Genomic DNA, 14,642 nt, shown 5'->3' with positions numbered 1-14,642 from the left:
TAATTCAAATATAATTAATCAATATTATTTATATATTATAAAATTTGTAATTATAATTAAATACTAATTTTTATTTTATTGAATCCTGTACGAGTAAAAAACTAGTATGTATGTGTGTGTATATATATATATATATATATATACTTTTAAATTTTTTTAAAAGTGTTGACATAAAAAATTAACACTCCAAGTAAGATTTATTTTTTACAATGACCTTTTGTATAGATAACATTAACTACTACGAATAGTAGACAAGGTTGTAAAGGAAAATACTTATTCAAAAAGCCTAGTTGATAAAGAAGGGCAGATGACCACTTTTTAAGATGAAGAAATTCGAAGAATGAATTATCATCTATGAAAATTATGAATTTACTTTCAATGTTCTTTTCCATATTTGAGCTTCATTCTCTCTTTTTATTTTCATTGTAATTTATGGTTTTTCTATCCACGGCGTATTTTGAAAATTTTGTTAAATTTCAATCTAGCAAGTGTTGCCTACGCAACTTTCCCCACTCCCCACTTTGGTGAATTAGGGTTTTGATTTGGAATCCACGTTAACATTATTATCTTATCACCAAAATGGATGAATCTTAATGTGTTTTTGGGTATTTGATATTTAGTATATTTTCAATAGAATAGAAAGGATGAACATATATGCTACCTTTATGAATCCCATTTTGCAATGTTTAGATTGCTCATGAATTTGTTCTTAACTATATATATATATATATATATATATATATATATATATATATATATATATATATATGATTTTTGAATTGGATACTGTTTTAAATTTAAAAAATTTAATATATACATGATAAATTGCGATGGAAATATTAATGTAAAAAATTGTTGACACATGAAAGTTGATATGTATGATTTTTGAAGAGGATATTGTTAAATTTTAAATTTTTGATATATACATGATAATTTGTGATGAAAATATTAATGTAAAAAATTGTTAGTACATTAAAGTTGAGGAATGGAGCAAGTTCTAGCGCTTCTGTCGATTATTTAGCATATTTTGGAAAGATTCTTCCAAATGGAAATTGACATTATATTCAAAAATAAACATTTTCACACGTTTAAAACTTCAAATGAGAATTCAAAATTGGTATGAACACTATTTTCAAAATATACAGTAATTTAAAATTCAAAAATCACATTTCAATGGAATCCCTACTTACATGATATATAATGTCATGTTAAGTTAATAAGGTTACGTTAGCAAACTAATTCTGCTAATTAACATAATTATACGGAGGACCAACATTAGATACCAATTTTACTTTGAAATACTATTTTTTATTTTCGACATTTCTTTTAAGGATTAATTAAAATATGACACACACCTTCAAAAACCTTAAAAACTATTTTAGCACACACACATATACACACATATTGTACTTAAATAGTCTTTAGTTTTTTTTTAATTGAAATGAACAAGTCCAATTACTATTATATTTTGATGGTTTAGAGTTTCTTAAAGAAAAAAGGTCTTTTTTTATTATTGATGCTAGTAGTAAAATTTGAACGTTTGGAAATTTGGAAATTTCTAAAGAATTCACACAATATTTGATTGCTTCATTTTAGATGTACATAAGTTGTGATATGATTCACAGATTACTTACAATTTGAACCATAACTCAAAAATAAAAGTTTACCTTTGTGGGAACAAAGTTAAAATTACAATGAAAATTAGAAGGTTTATAGCATTATTTAAATTTGCTAGAAACTTTTGACTAGAAAAGAACCACTAAGTTATGTATTTTATAAATTGTCATAAAGGGAATAAAACAAAAAAACACAAGAAAAAAAAAATCAATAACCTGTGGATATTGTGCTTCCTGGTGTTTGGGTCACTCTGCGCAGGGGGTTTAGAAATTGTTATGTATTATAAGTCTTGTAAAAGAAGATCGAACTTAAAAATATAATCCGACCTTAGCTCAGTTGGTAGAGCGGAGGACTGTAGTGGGTTAATTACTCAAAGTAATCCTTAGGTCGCTGGTTCGAATCCGGCAGGTCGGAATTTTTTAATTAATGCTAGTTTTCCACACAATACTTTATTTTGATAGTAACAAAAAGCATAATAATTATTTTTGTTTCTTTCTTAAACTACTCTCTCATTCTAATGAAACGTTTAATATCATTAGAATGGATAACATGATACTGGTTAATCCTTTATATTATATATATATATATATATATATATATATATATATATAACAAAATCAATTGTTATTAGTTTAAGTGTATTGTTTGGTTCACTGTACAAACATCCAAAATCAATTCTTAAAATCAATTTTTGTTAATAAATTGTTGGAGATATCAAAATCAATTAAAGATGAAAAATTCACATCAAAGAGAAGCAACTCTTTATAGCTTCTTCATCAATCAAAATTGATTTTGTCACATCAAATATAATCAATTTTTTCAAAGTGTTTCCAAACATACTCTAAACTGAAATATTCTGATCTAGTTTAAAAGAACGATCAGTAATTACTTGAAACTCATCTAAATATAGTTCCATTCCACCATAGAGTTGTGGACATATTTTTATACAAGAAGCCTCTCCTTGAAAATCCTAATCATCATCCTCGTTAAGTTGAACCCATTCAACGTATTATTAACCCACATTGAAGGACAAGTTTATACATCAATATTGAGACTTTAGTTTCCTCACGGTAATATTGAAAGGAAACTCTGATTTGGATAAACGTCATTTATGATATAGAATATTTATTATTGTTTGTTTACACTTATGTGTAGATTTATATGTATAGTATGTTCATGTTGGAAGTTGTTATTTTGATATGGTTCCTTGTTTTGGATCTTTTGCACCTCTTATGAAGATGACCACCGTGTACATACATTACAAGAAAATATCTTATTAGTGACAAATTTTAGCGGCAAAAAATAATTAGTCACTTTAGTGACCAATTTATAACTAAACATGATAGGTGACTAAAATACTTTTTACAGTGGACTAACATTAGTAACTATAGTGAATTGATTATTAACAACCAAGGTTTTAGCTACAAAAAAATTGGTATCTAAATTTGTATATAAATTGGTCATTGTGAAAACTCCAAAAATTCCTTTTTCAGATAACCCTTTTCTTCTCTCTTCTATGTAAACATAGGTCTTCCAAAAACTTTTCTTTCTCTTCCAAAATTTTGAATCAGCTCCCATCCTTCTTGAAAAATCAATCCCAATCAATTTCTCTTAGTGGTGAGTTCGAAAATTTTACCCATTTTATAAGAGCAACTTGTTTTTCCTTACATGCAAGTCTATATTCACTTTCATGTCGCCTTTTTCTTTTCTTGTTACGATGATTGTGTGTGTGTGTGTGTGTGTATATATATATATATATATATATATATATATATATATATATATATATATATATATATATATATATATATATATATATATATATATATATATATATACACACACACACACATACACGTGAACGAATATAAGAGTTGATGGTGATAGTGTCACTAGAGCTGAGATAGGAGAAATGAAGGATTAGAATAGGAATATTATAAGGATGATGGATTGTAGTTTTGAAAAAAATGTATTAAGTTTCCTAATAGTGTATATTTTTGAAGTATTCATGAGTTCATTTTAAATGCATTTTTTTAGTATATCTAGTATAAGAATTGAAATACCTATTAATGCTAGAGTATGATAATTAAGTATTGCTAAATGTTGTGTAGAATTTGTGGATCGTTACAGTCACTAATTAGACAACTTTAAAAAACTAACTCGATAACTCATATTAGTGACCAATTTAAAGATCAATTTACACAAATTTACTATAGTGACCAATTTAGAGATTAATCTAGAAATTATTTTGGTTAGAAAAAAAATTTAGTTTTTAAATTAATATCTAAATTTGTCACTATAATAATTAATTATTTTTCATCCCTAAAATTGATTACTAATAAGATATTATTTTATGAGATCTGTAATACACATATTCTCATTTAGTATATATATGTTTGTAAATATGATAATAGTCTGACAAGCTTATTTTAAATGGTTTTGATATCATAACTTTAAGTCTAATTTAATATAAAAAATTGATTTATACAAAATAAGATTTTACCCTCGCATATTCGGTTTCTATGAGAGACACAAAAAACCTACTTGACATGAGTTGCTAGTGCTATCAAATACCGAAAACCACCGTCACTCAAAAAATAATGAAGCCCTTGTTTTTCATTATTTTGTTTTGTAAGAAATAATTTTTAGTGTTTGCTCTAGTGAGTGGGGGAGGTGACTTGTAATTTGAGCAAAAATTAAAAGAGGTGCTTAGCCATCATATCATGTGAAAGTGGATAACTAATCCAACCAAAATTTTCTTTAGCACTAAGCTAGCCAATGAAGTGGCCATACTCGTACCCACCATATCTCGTTTTGAGATTCTGTACAGAGACAAACAGGCAACAAAAGCAATTTCATTCCCATAAAAAGACTTCTTCTTAAACCCAAACTACACTTTCCACCCTTTCCCTCGTTGCATTGGATTCTCCATTCTACCAAGCCCACATTCGTCACTTCACAAAACCACCCATCATGCCCTATATCTACTTCTACAATTACACACTTCTACCATATTATACTGCTATAATAATATAATAATTTACCACTTTAGTTTAATGTATGAGAACCTGTGACGACCCACACAAAGTTGCTATAAAAATATTTTCAGCATTTGTTTAACACAGTTTGAGTGATTACGACACATACCTCATCCAATTAATTAATTGGATATGTGTCTTGTTGATCTCGATTATAGTTCGGACAGAGAAGGTGTTGTTTTATTGGAATCTTTATGTTTGGTTAACTTGACAAATCTGAGCACGTGAGAGAGGTTTTGTTTTCATAATTCTAAAATTAATTTTAATTAAGTTGAGTCCAAGTGATGTTAAGAACAAAGAAAGGTTGTCTTACAAAAAGAAGAAAGACCTGGTGCGAATAAATTTTGAGGGCCAGCCTGATATGTACGCCATATAATTAGGTCTGTGAAGGTTTTAAAAAGCCGTAAAAGTGAGTCATAAGCACTTTCTCACACATCAATGATTTTACTTAAACACCCCTTCCAACCGTTATTATAATTATATTTTAGAGTATTTGTTTTATAATAAAATTGGTGAATTATAAATAAATAAAAAAATGATATTGAGAAGTGTAAAAACGACAAGATAGAGAAGGAAACATAACAGGGGTTACTTTCATGAAAGAGATTCAGAAAAAGGAACAGAAGAAAAAAAGGTCAAGTGTTTCTTTCACGACTTAAATCCAATCTGTTGAAGGAACTGCCATTTGGTTTTCTTTATACTTCTCATCTCATTCTGAGTAGGAAAACATTCATGCTTGCTAGTTGCTGCTGTGAGCCTGAAAATTTTAGCTAGAATTGGTTAAAAGGAACAATAATTAATTCTGACTAGTCACTGTGGAGGGAGCAATAGTACAATAATGTAGTGTTATATATATGTACATGAGCGTAAAGGGGAAGGACCACAGACAAATATATTATATAATATAATATAAACATAATCAAAGCAAAGACGTATAAGGAAAACCAACTTCAGTCTGGGGTGGTCGAAAATACATAAAAGAACCAAGACTTTTCGGACTCGTGTTTATGAGAGAGAGAGAGAAAAATAAAATTTCTCAGCCAAAGGTACTATAAAACTGTGTACCATACTTCCATGTGAAACAACAGTGAACAAGTAGTCAAGTAGTTCAAATCGTATCTTTCTCTACAAAGAGCAAGCATTTTCAATTCAGGTTATAAATATATGTCCAGTTTTGACTAAGAACGGAAAGAGCGTATTGAATGGTAAATAAATAAAAATTGTAGGGTGGTCCACACCTTCATGCACTGTTTTGAACCATTTTCAATTCATATATAGGGACATGCAACTTAATTAAGACGTGAATGGTTCCATTTAAATCTTGTTTACTGTTGATTCTTGTATCTATAGTCAATGAACAATTATAATTAGCGAAGCACCTTTTCCTTTTATGTCTTTCTTGATTTCTTTCTTTCTCCCGGTGAACACAAAGTTGAAACCTTAATTGCATGCAGAGAAAGAGAGAGAAAGAGAGAGAGAGAGTTGAAGTTAATGAAGCAGATTATAGTTTTGATGCAGTTGTTTGTTGCCATGTTAAGTAAAAGGAAAAGGTATGGGGTGGTTGCTTAATTTGGGGAGTTTTGCAAGTATTAAAAGATGGATGAAAGTGAGGAATTAGAAGGAAATGGTAAAAGGGGTGAGACATTAAATTTTGTGAAAAATAACGAAACAAAGGCTGCAATGGAATGATTAGTAAGATTAAAACTAAGAGATGTCAGGCTATAGTAGTAGCTCGTGTGGGTACCCATCTTGAAGCACAAGTCACAACGCCATTCTCCTTTCTGTCAAGCATCAATGCTCTTCCGAGAGGAAAAGGACATACAAATAAAGTCAGCTATTAAGTAAAACCAACAATAATAATTAATAAATGGGGAACCAAAGATTAAAAAAGGTTGCATAATTAGAGCATTGGAACAGGAGAAGATTCTCGTATAAAGACACTGTCGTCCAATACTAATCATTATATTTCCTTTCCTTTCCCTTCAAACCACAATGCATACCATACTCGTCAAAAACCTCAACCTCTACACCACTTTTACCTTTGCTAAGCCTTTGCCGACAATCATTTCTGTCTCTCCACTAAATCACTAATTACAACTACACATCATTAAGATAATACAATATCACTCCATTTTTCTTCATTCTATATACCTACTTTTCTACTCACTTCATTCACCAACGCCTTTTATAAACATTAGCTATATTTTTTAAATCAAAATATTACATATATATCTCTTACTATAACATTTTTTATGTTTAAATGACACCACTGTTACAATATTCTCCTAAAGTTAAAGACTCCCCCACTTAGGTTAATCCTTTCACCTTTTTACTGTTTGCAGTGGTGGGTGTGTGAATGTGAAAACCATCAACCAAAAGAGAGATTCGTGTTTCCAACAGTTCCGATGATATATATTATGACTATAATGACATTATGGAATAGAGGGTCTGTCAGGTTTCTGTTTTCGTTTTACTTCTTTATACGACGTAATACGTTAAGTTTTTTTTTCTTTTTTTTTTATCTTGGGGGAAGAAGAAGAAGTATATGTAGTATATATCAGGAATTTTTCTGTGGAAAATAAGAGTGAAATAGAGTAGTGGCAGCTTTTCCATAATGAGTAACTGCTTTGCTCATGAGGGAAAATGATCGAAAACTTAAATCCACTCTCCCAAAAAGAAAAGAGGGTCCATCTCAGCCATTATCGATGGCAGCATAATTGCCACATATGACCATAATAAGTACACTATCAATTAGCCTTTCTTTTTTTACCCAAAAGGAACACATACAAAGCACATCATCAAATTATTACACATAATCAATGTTTTTTTCTTGTTTTAAGCCACTTAAGCGAACCTAATGACAGAATTAAATGATAAAAAACTGCAGTGCTTAGGAACAAAACCCTCATCAAAAGTTGTGTTAACTCCCTTAATTTGAAACTAATTAACTGCATGCATGCTCCATTGTTTTTAGTTTGAAGAGTCTGAATACAAAATTGTGTGTTTCGATATATAAACTAATTTAATGAAGATGGGTTTGCTATATTTAACACCTCTAACTAAACAAAGAACTGAGTTGAGCTCGTTTTCCATTGATCAATTTTGTTTCCACGTTCGTTTTAAATTATTTTGAAAAAAATAATCACTTAATTTCTATAAACAAAATGAAAAGGAGAGCATAAAGCCAGTTTAACTACTTTGGTTGCAGTATTGAATCTAGTGCAGCCTAGTTTTCAAACCTAAAGGAGGGAAGAAGAAAAATGATATAAAATCTTCAAGTCTCTTGTCGAATTTGTAAGCAGAAAATAAAAACTAATCTACGTATTGGACTTATCTTTTTCTATGTTGTTGTCCTTTGATTTGATACATGCGATAACAACAACATAAGTCCTTCCCTTTTACTTTGTTATAAAACTGTTACGAGCACCTTTGATCTCCTTCAACAAACAGTTTTTGAAAGCGGTTTAAGACTTTAAGAAATGGAACTTTAGCAGACAAATGAATTTAATAAATTTTCTTTCAACCCCACAAACCACATGTAAAGTGGGGATAAGCGTTTGAAAGAGAAAAGAGAAGGGAAAACGAAAAGGAAGGAACTTTGGTAATCTTCGTTGTTGAAGAATGCTCCTCAGCATCTTCTGTGCTGCTTCATGCCGACACTCTTCCCTTGTAGGTTTTCTCAGAACATTTCTCACAATATCATGGTCATGGGATTCATTCATCATCCAATGGCTCTGCATGAACCTCAAAACCTTTGGAATGTTTAAAGAAGAAGTTAGCCAAAGCACAAAAATTAATGATTTGACTCAATAAAACTTTGATATCTAACGTATAACAAGCAATGCTTGGAAAAAGACTACACCACTTTGTGTGAGAAATGATAGATTTATAAAATACTGTCGGAAAAGCAACAGGTAAGTAAATGTTTCAAGAAGATCTTCCACCGTTAATTTTAAGTTATGAGTGCTTAAAATCTACGTGGAGGAGTATATAATACTTTAAAAAAAAGCATGCATTAATGGGTGCTTCATGAACACGTAATAATTTTTGGTTAATTTGTTTGAAGGTGGGTTCATAGTTGAGACCAGAAGAGCAAGATTGGAAAGATTTAGGTAGACCTGCCACTTGGAACCAAACCCTTTTCTCTTGAGTTTGAGAATAATTTGTTTGACGCTTGACTGGTAAGGACTCCTTAGTGCCAAAAAGATTTCAAGTCAATTCCATTATCGGATACTTTTGGTTAACTCCTCTTGATAATGGTCCAATGAGTTCCACCACCAACCAACAATTCCATGCCTCTCTAGTCACTCTTTTCTGCACCTAAATAGGAAACCTCTTCCAAAGTACAACGCTTTTTTTTTCTTTTTTTCATGTGGTTCCCTTAAGTTACATCCATGAATTTGTTTATATAATAGCAACATAAATCAGTGGTTAACCATACTTCAAAGTAGAACAGAATCCTTCACGTTTTGCTTCTTTATTAGATGACAAAAATGATTTGAGTGAAGAAAAATCACAGGAAGAAACGGCACTGTTTTTTTTTTAGCAACCCCATAAAGATTGATTAATATCCTTGTATGAGATTCCCTGTAAACTGAATTCAGGAGACTTTTTCCAGCCGAAAGTTAAGTTATTTTGTGACGGACAACAGCTTTTGATAACAAACGAGGACGGATCTTAGTGCCTAGCTTCTTTATATTCTGCTGACAAAAAATCTGGACATGGAAGATGATTAAGGAATCAACATGGTGACTCATTAAGTGACCATAAAGTTGCATCACATGGTTTATGCGAGTTGAAGAGGAGATTAGGATGATTCATTCTCAACTTTGACTTAGGGACAGAAAGCTGATTGCCTTTGGAATGAACAGACTTCAATGTAGGAGTGCTTGAAAGCGAAGCACCTTTCCAGATTTTACAAATGCAGTGGACACCTTTGAAGATTCTACGTAAACACGACATAAATAAACCACACATCCCATCAAGACAATTTCTAACGCCAAAGACTACACAAACTACAACTAAATATGCATTCACAGGCATCGATCACAGATGAACAATGTTTTCACGATTAAGTACTCTTCAACATGCATGCATGCATGCAAGCATGCTTCTTAAGTTACAAACACTGTGAGAAAGTTTGAGAGGGAAAAAGGTCTTAAAATCAAAGGAGAATCGATAAAAATTTCCCCTTAACAAATATTATTTATCTCAAACTACAAGAGGAATAAAATTTCTACAACATCCTTCCAGTTCGGGCATTACAATCTTTCCCGCTTTCCTATATTTAACAACTTGACGATCATGGCAGGGTAAATAAACATGGAGAGTTGCTCAAAGTCCTTCCAGTGAGTGTTCAAAATGCAGAGGGGTGAAAAAGAAAGATGGAAGAAAAGGGTAGTGGAAAGAATTCAATAAATCCTAAAAAATTAAAATTCCTAACTGAGTAAATTAACCCAAAAAGAAAAAAAAGGGGGCAAATAAAAAAAAATGTTACACTGAGGATGTATCAACAAGAACTTCGTTTAACACATCATCCTCACCATTTGCCAAGGTGAACAGCTCTGCGTCCTTGTCTTGATCATTGGAAAAATCCCTTCTCTCAAGTTTGGAATGTGCTGCAATGAATATCAACTTCTGCACCTTGTTGAGTGCAGTCCTGGAGTGATGGCCATGAGCACAAACCCATCTCCACAAGGACCAATTGCATTTGAAGCCACATGAGGTTGCATGAAGGAATATTAGCCTCACTGCAACTTTCCCCAAGGACTTGAATTCAGTCAAATAAGTTTCCCACACAAGCCTACTACTCTGTGGATTCACAATCCTCATCTTCCCAGTAACTGGATCCCTCTCCTTCATCTGAACAGCTTGAGCATATACCGGGTCAAGCCCTTCTGTTCTCCACTTCATCAGCTCCATCAGAGCAATATGTGCTTCGTCTCTAGCAACAAGCCTAGTTATGAGCCTATCAACATCCTTCTCCTGTTCCGGTGTCAAGTACTTAAATGGTGGAAGGTACTTGCCACTGGTGTCCCTCACCAAGTAAAGCGGGTCAAGAATGTAAGCAGCAGCCCAAGCAGGGTGGTAATTCTTCTTGAACCTTCTCTCAACCAGCTTCTCCACCACCCCTTCTGCAATGTGGAACTTGGAGGACCAATCCTTCACTTTTGCCCTCAATTCATCCCAAAGGGGAAGGCATTGCCCAACCAGAGGCCTCTCTGCCTCAATCTCCTGAGCCATGTCCTTCACCAATTTCACCAAACCATGAACGGCTTCCAAGTCCTTCCAGAACCCCACATCCCGAATCATGTCCCCAACCTCCCTGGCGCCCTGGTCCTCAATGGCCACCATCTTGAACGGCTCATCCAGCAGCACCAACTGCAAGGCCCGAACCGAGCTCAACGTGTCCTCCATCATAGCATACACAGGTCCCAATTCAAACTCGTGCAGGGGAACCCGCAGGAGCCAGGTGTGGCCGTACTCCTGCAGCTGGTACTTGTGGAAACTGTTCCTCAGCTGCGAGGTGTAATTGAACAAATTGGCGAGCTTGAGACAATTGTGAACCACAGCCCTGAACAAGGGGAGTTCCTTGGCGAAGTCCTTTATCAAACTGTTGAAGCCCTGATACTGACAAGCGAGATTAACCATCCAATGATTCTGATTCTCTAAGTTTTTCAAAGCCTTGGCCTTGAACCTGTCTGCAACTATCCCAACACACTGTTGCACGAGATTCCCACAAATGCCAGTTATTGTCTCCCACAGAACCTCCTCCGCATACTTGGAAGGCGCAGAAGCAGTAACAAACAACGCCCTTCTGTACAAGCTGGTCCCATTCGGAAGATTCACGCTCAAATTCACCAACCCAGAATCGTAACTCTTCCCATTCTCATTCACATTCCCATTCCACTTCCACCCGTCAGACGCAATCTGAAAGAACATCGCATCCCTGATCCTCGCCTCCGACTCAACCTTAGCCTCCTCGAACCTCGCCTCCAACCTCGCCCCTGTCAGCTCTCGTGGAAACACCGCCGGCAAACCAACCTGTGACAGAAAAGCTCGGAACTTCGGGTGCTCCAAACTCGCGAAAGACACGGAGCCACAAGACTCGTATACCCAATCGCCCAAAAACTCAATCGCGCTATCGATTTGGGCCTTACTCAAAGCGGGCCCAGGAGAAGTTTTGGGACTCTTCAGCTTCTTCACGCTATCCTCCAACATGGCCAAAGCCCCCAAATCCTCTTTCCCACCTGACAGCACCAAATGCGGCTGCTGCGGAACCAAAGCCGACCCGAACCGCGATGGCGCGTGGTAGAGGGAACCCGAACCGGAACCCGAAGCAGAAGGCGAAGTCGTTGTTCGCTTGCGATGGTTGTGCTGAGCCGAAAAGGGAGAAGCTGAAGAGGGCGAAGAAGAAGGAACGACAACAGGGGAGACAGAAGAAATGGGTTTGGCGGCGGAGTTGAAATTGGGGCACGTGCCGCGTTTGAGGTGTTCGGAGGCGGTGCGTGAAGGGTTGGAGGCGGAGAAAACAGCGTCGCAGAGGGTGCAACGGAGTTTCACTGCTTTGGGGAGTCCCGTTTCGGTGTTGTGAACCAGTAAGGGTTCCAGGTGTGTCCAGTACCATGCGCCTTTTCCCTTTATCGCTTTGTTTCGAACCATCAGAAGCCCCTCGTAGCGCTTCTGTGCCGTCTTCGCCGCCGCTTCGTCGGCGGAGGACGACTCCACCAACGCGCCGGCGTTCGTCGCCGCCATTGCGAGAGAGTGCGGATGAGATTGTCACGGAAACAGTGGTCTCTGGAATGGAAGGGATGATCACGATCACGTATTCTGCATCATCGTCGTCGTCGTCGCTCCGGGACTCGGGGGAAGGGAGCATTTAGCCGGAGAGTGGCCGGGATTTGAGTTTCCGGCGAGTGTCCATGCGATCGGAGAAGAAGATGGCTTATGATGATGAGAGGGAAAAGAGGTTTGTGCTGTGTGAGAGAGTGAGTGAGTGAGTGAAGAAGTGAATGAGACCGAAATAGCAAAGCGAATGAGAGTGGAGCAGATACACGTACGGCTACTCCACCCTCAGATGAATGACAGAAAAAGGGCGACGCTTTTTCACGCGCGGGAGTCTGCGCGTGGGAAACAGCTTTCCGGGAACCCGACCCCCACGTTGCTGATGATTGGGTAGTAAGGAACACGCGCCGCTCCTCACTTTTCTGCCCTTTAGTTTCTTTTTTGTTTTTAAATTTTTCTCTTTTGTTTTTGGGGTCTTCGTGTGGGGTCTTTCTTTGTCCTTGTCGCTTTCTTTTTTTCTTGTTTTTATAATTCTTATTTTCATACTGTTTTTCACCCTAAATTTATCCTGTCACTCCATCTATCTTCTTGTTAATCATTTTGTATTGGTGGCTGAATTCTTTTATGTTAGTATTCATTAAATTATATATTTTTCGTACAAATGATTTATTTATTTTCATATACTATCATAATAAAATGCAAATGCCCCAATAGTTTTTTAAATATTGTTAATATTTTTTATTACATTTTTAAGGAATTTACTTTCAATTTCATACTTGTTATTTAATGTTGAAAACAATAGTAAAAAGCCAATAAATGCTTTATAATTGAAAATCGTGTTAGGAGTACAAAAAAATAGCAATTTAACTGGATTAATAAACAAAATAAAAATGTTGGAAATAATATATTCTTAAATGGCATGTTGGATATGGTTAATATTTTTCCAGTTCAATTGTTATAAATATTTGAAGTGAGTTTTTAAATAATGGAAAGAAAAATTAATTGATATAAAATAAAATATATTAATAAATTAATGTTTTTAAGAAAACTAAAGCAGTGACTGAACCTTCTAATTCTAGTGAACTCACTACCAAGATATGTTTTGCGTGATAAACATTAATTTCTTAATTGTTTAAGGATTGATTATAAAATAAAGATTCGCCGTATAATTAAGCGTACAATATTTTATAACGATAACTTGTCATATAAGATAATTTTTATATTTTAGAACATATTAACAAGTTTTATGAATAAAAAGAGCTTAAAACTTGCCGATATATTTTAAAAATCCTTACTTATTAAAGTCGTGATTTGATGTTATCATTTATCTTTTTATCTCTAAGAAAGAATAAAAATATAAAATATAATTTTAAATCCTTGCCAATATTATTATTTTTGGTTCCAATATTTGAAATAAAATATTATTTTAAACTTTTTATATTTTTAGTGTTTTCTTTTAGTAATTTCAATTCATATTAATTCGTTAATAATAAAACTAATAAAGTAACAATTCAATCATAGCTTTGTCCAACAAGAAATAAAATTCTTCAATATTTGTTAATTGAGTATCTAATTGGCTTAGCAAATAGGATTACCGAAAATAATTTGTATAAATTTGTCTAACTAGTCCAATCTCGTTGAACAAAGTAAGACATTCATGTTTTTCTAACTTTTATAAATTAGATTCTCACTTAGTAAGGATATTACTTATCCAATAAGTGAATCCTTCCTTATCTCTGTGACTTTGTGAATTATGTTCTCACTCAGAAAGTAAAACACTCATCCAATGAATCAACATCATTCATAAGTGATATCATATTGGTGAATTTGTTTCCTTGTCTTCAAACGATAATTGTTTCTTTCTTCTCACAAGTCGAAACTAATGTTACCAAATAAAATGTACCCTCTGAAACCAATTGAACCAGACTTACCAACTACAATTACACATATCAAAGTTTACCAAAATCATTGATTCAATCCAAACACCCAATCACATTCTAAAACCAACTATTTCATATCATACATCAATTTCTGCAAGTCCAATTCAAAATTGAACCACAATTCTATACCAAAACATAATAAAATTTAAATAAATAAATTCCTTAATGTTACTAATAGCACAACACATTCTCCTTTGTCTCTAAGCACCTCTAATCACAAAGAAAGACACTATTTGCACAAAAAAGGCTTATAGCAATGATT

At 34.0% G+C, this 14,642-nt stretch overlaps 1 protein-coding gene and 1 non-coding gene across 2 annotated transcripts; one reads left to right on the top strand and one right to left on the bottom strand.

Annotated features, from left to right (window-relative positions):
* Positions 1 to 1,938: 1,938 nt before the first annotated feature.
* TRNAY-GUA lies at positions 1,939 to 2,031 on the top strand. The gene is made up of 2 exons: positions 1,939 to 1,975; positions 1,996 to 2,031. It is a non-coding gene; the product is annotated as a tRNA-Tyr (tRNA).
* Positions 2,032 to 9,761: 7,730 nt separating this feature from the next.
* LOC114178966 lies at positions 9,762 to 12,870 on the bottom strand. The gene has a single exon (XM_028065125.1). The coding sequence runs from the start codon at positions 12,408 to 12,410 to the stop codon at positions 10,149 to 10,151; it is 2,262 nt and encodes a 753-aa protein (XP_027920926.1). The 5' UTR covers positions 12,411 to 12,870; the 3' UTR covers positions 9,762 to 10,148.
* Between the last annotated feature and the right edge of the window lie 1,772 nt (positions 12,871 to 14,642).

Source organism: Vigna unguiculata, chromosome 3, assembly GCF_004118075.2.
Source record: "Vigna unguiculata cultivar IT97K-499-35 chromosome 3, ASM411807v1, whole genome shotgun sequence".
In the NCBI taxonomy this organism is placed as follows: domain Eukaryota; kingdom Viridiplantae; phylum Streptophyta; class Magnoliopsida; order Fabales; family Fabaceae; genus Vigna; species Vigna unguiculata.
The sequence above is the reverse complement of the archived record's forward strand: the minus strand, read 5'-3'. Positions and strand labels throughout refer to the sequence as shown.

Coding starts and splice junctions, on each gene's coding strand:
- LOC114178966 (XM_028065125.1), bottom strand. CDS start 12,410: ATGGCGGCGACGAACGCCGGCGCGTTGGTGGAGTCGTCCTCCGCCGAC.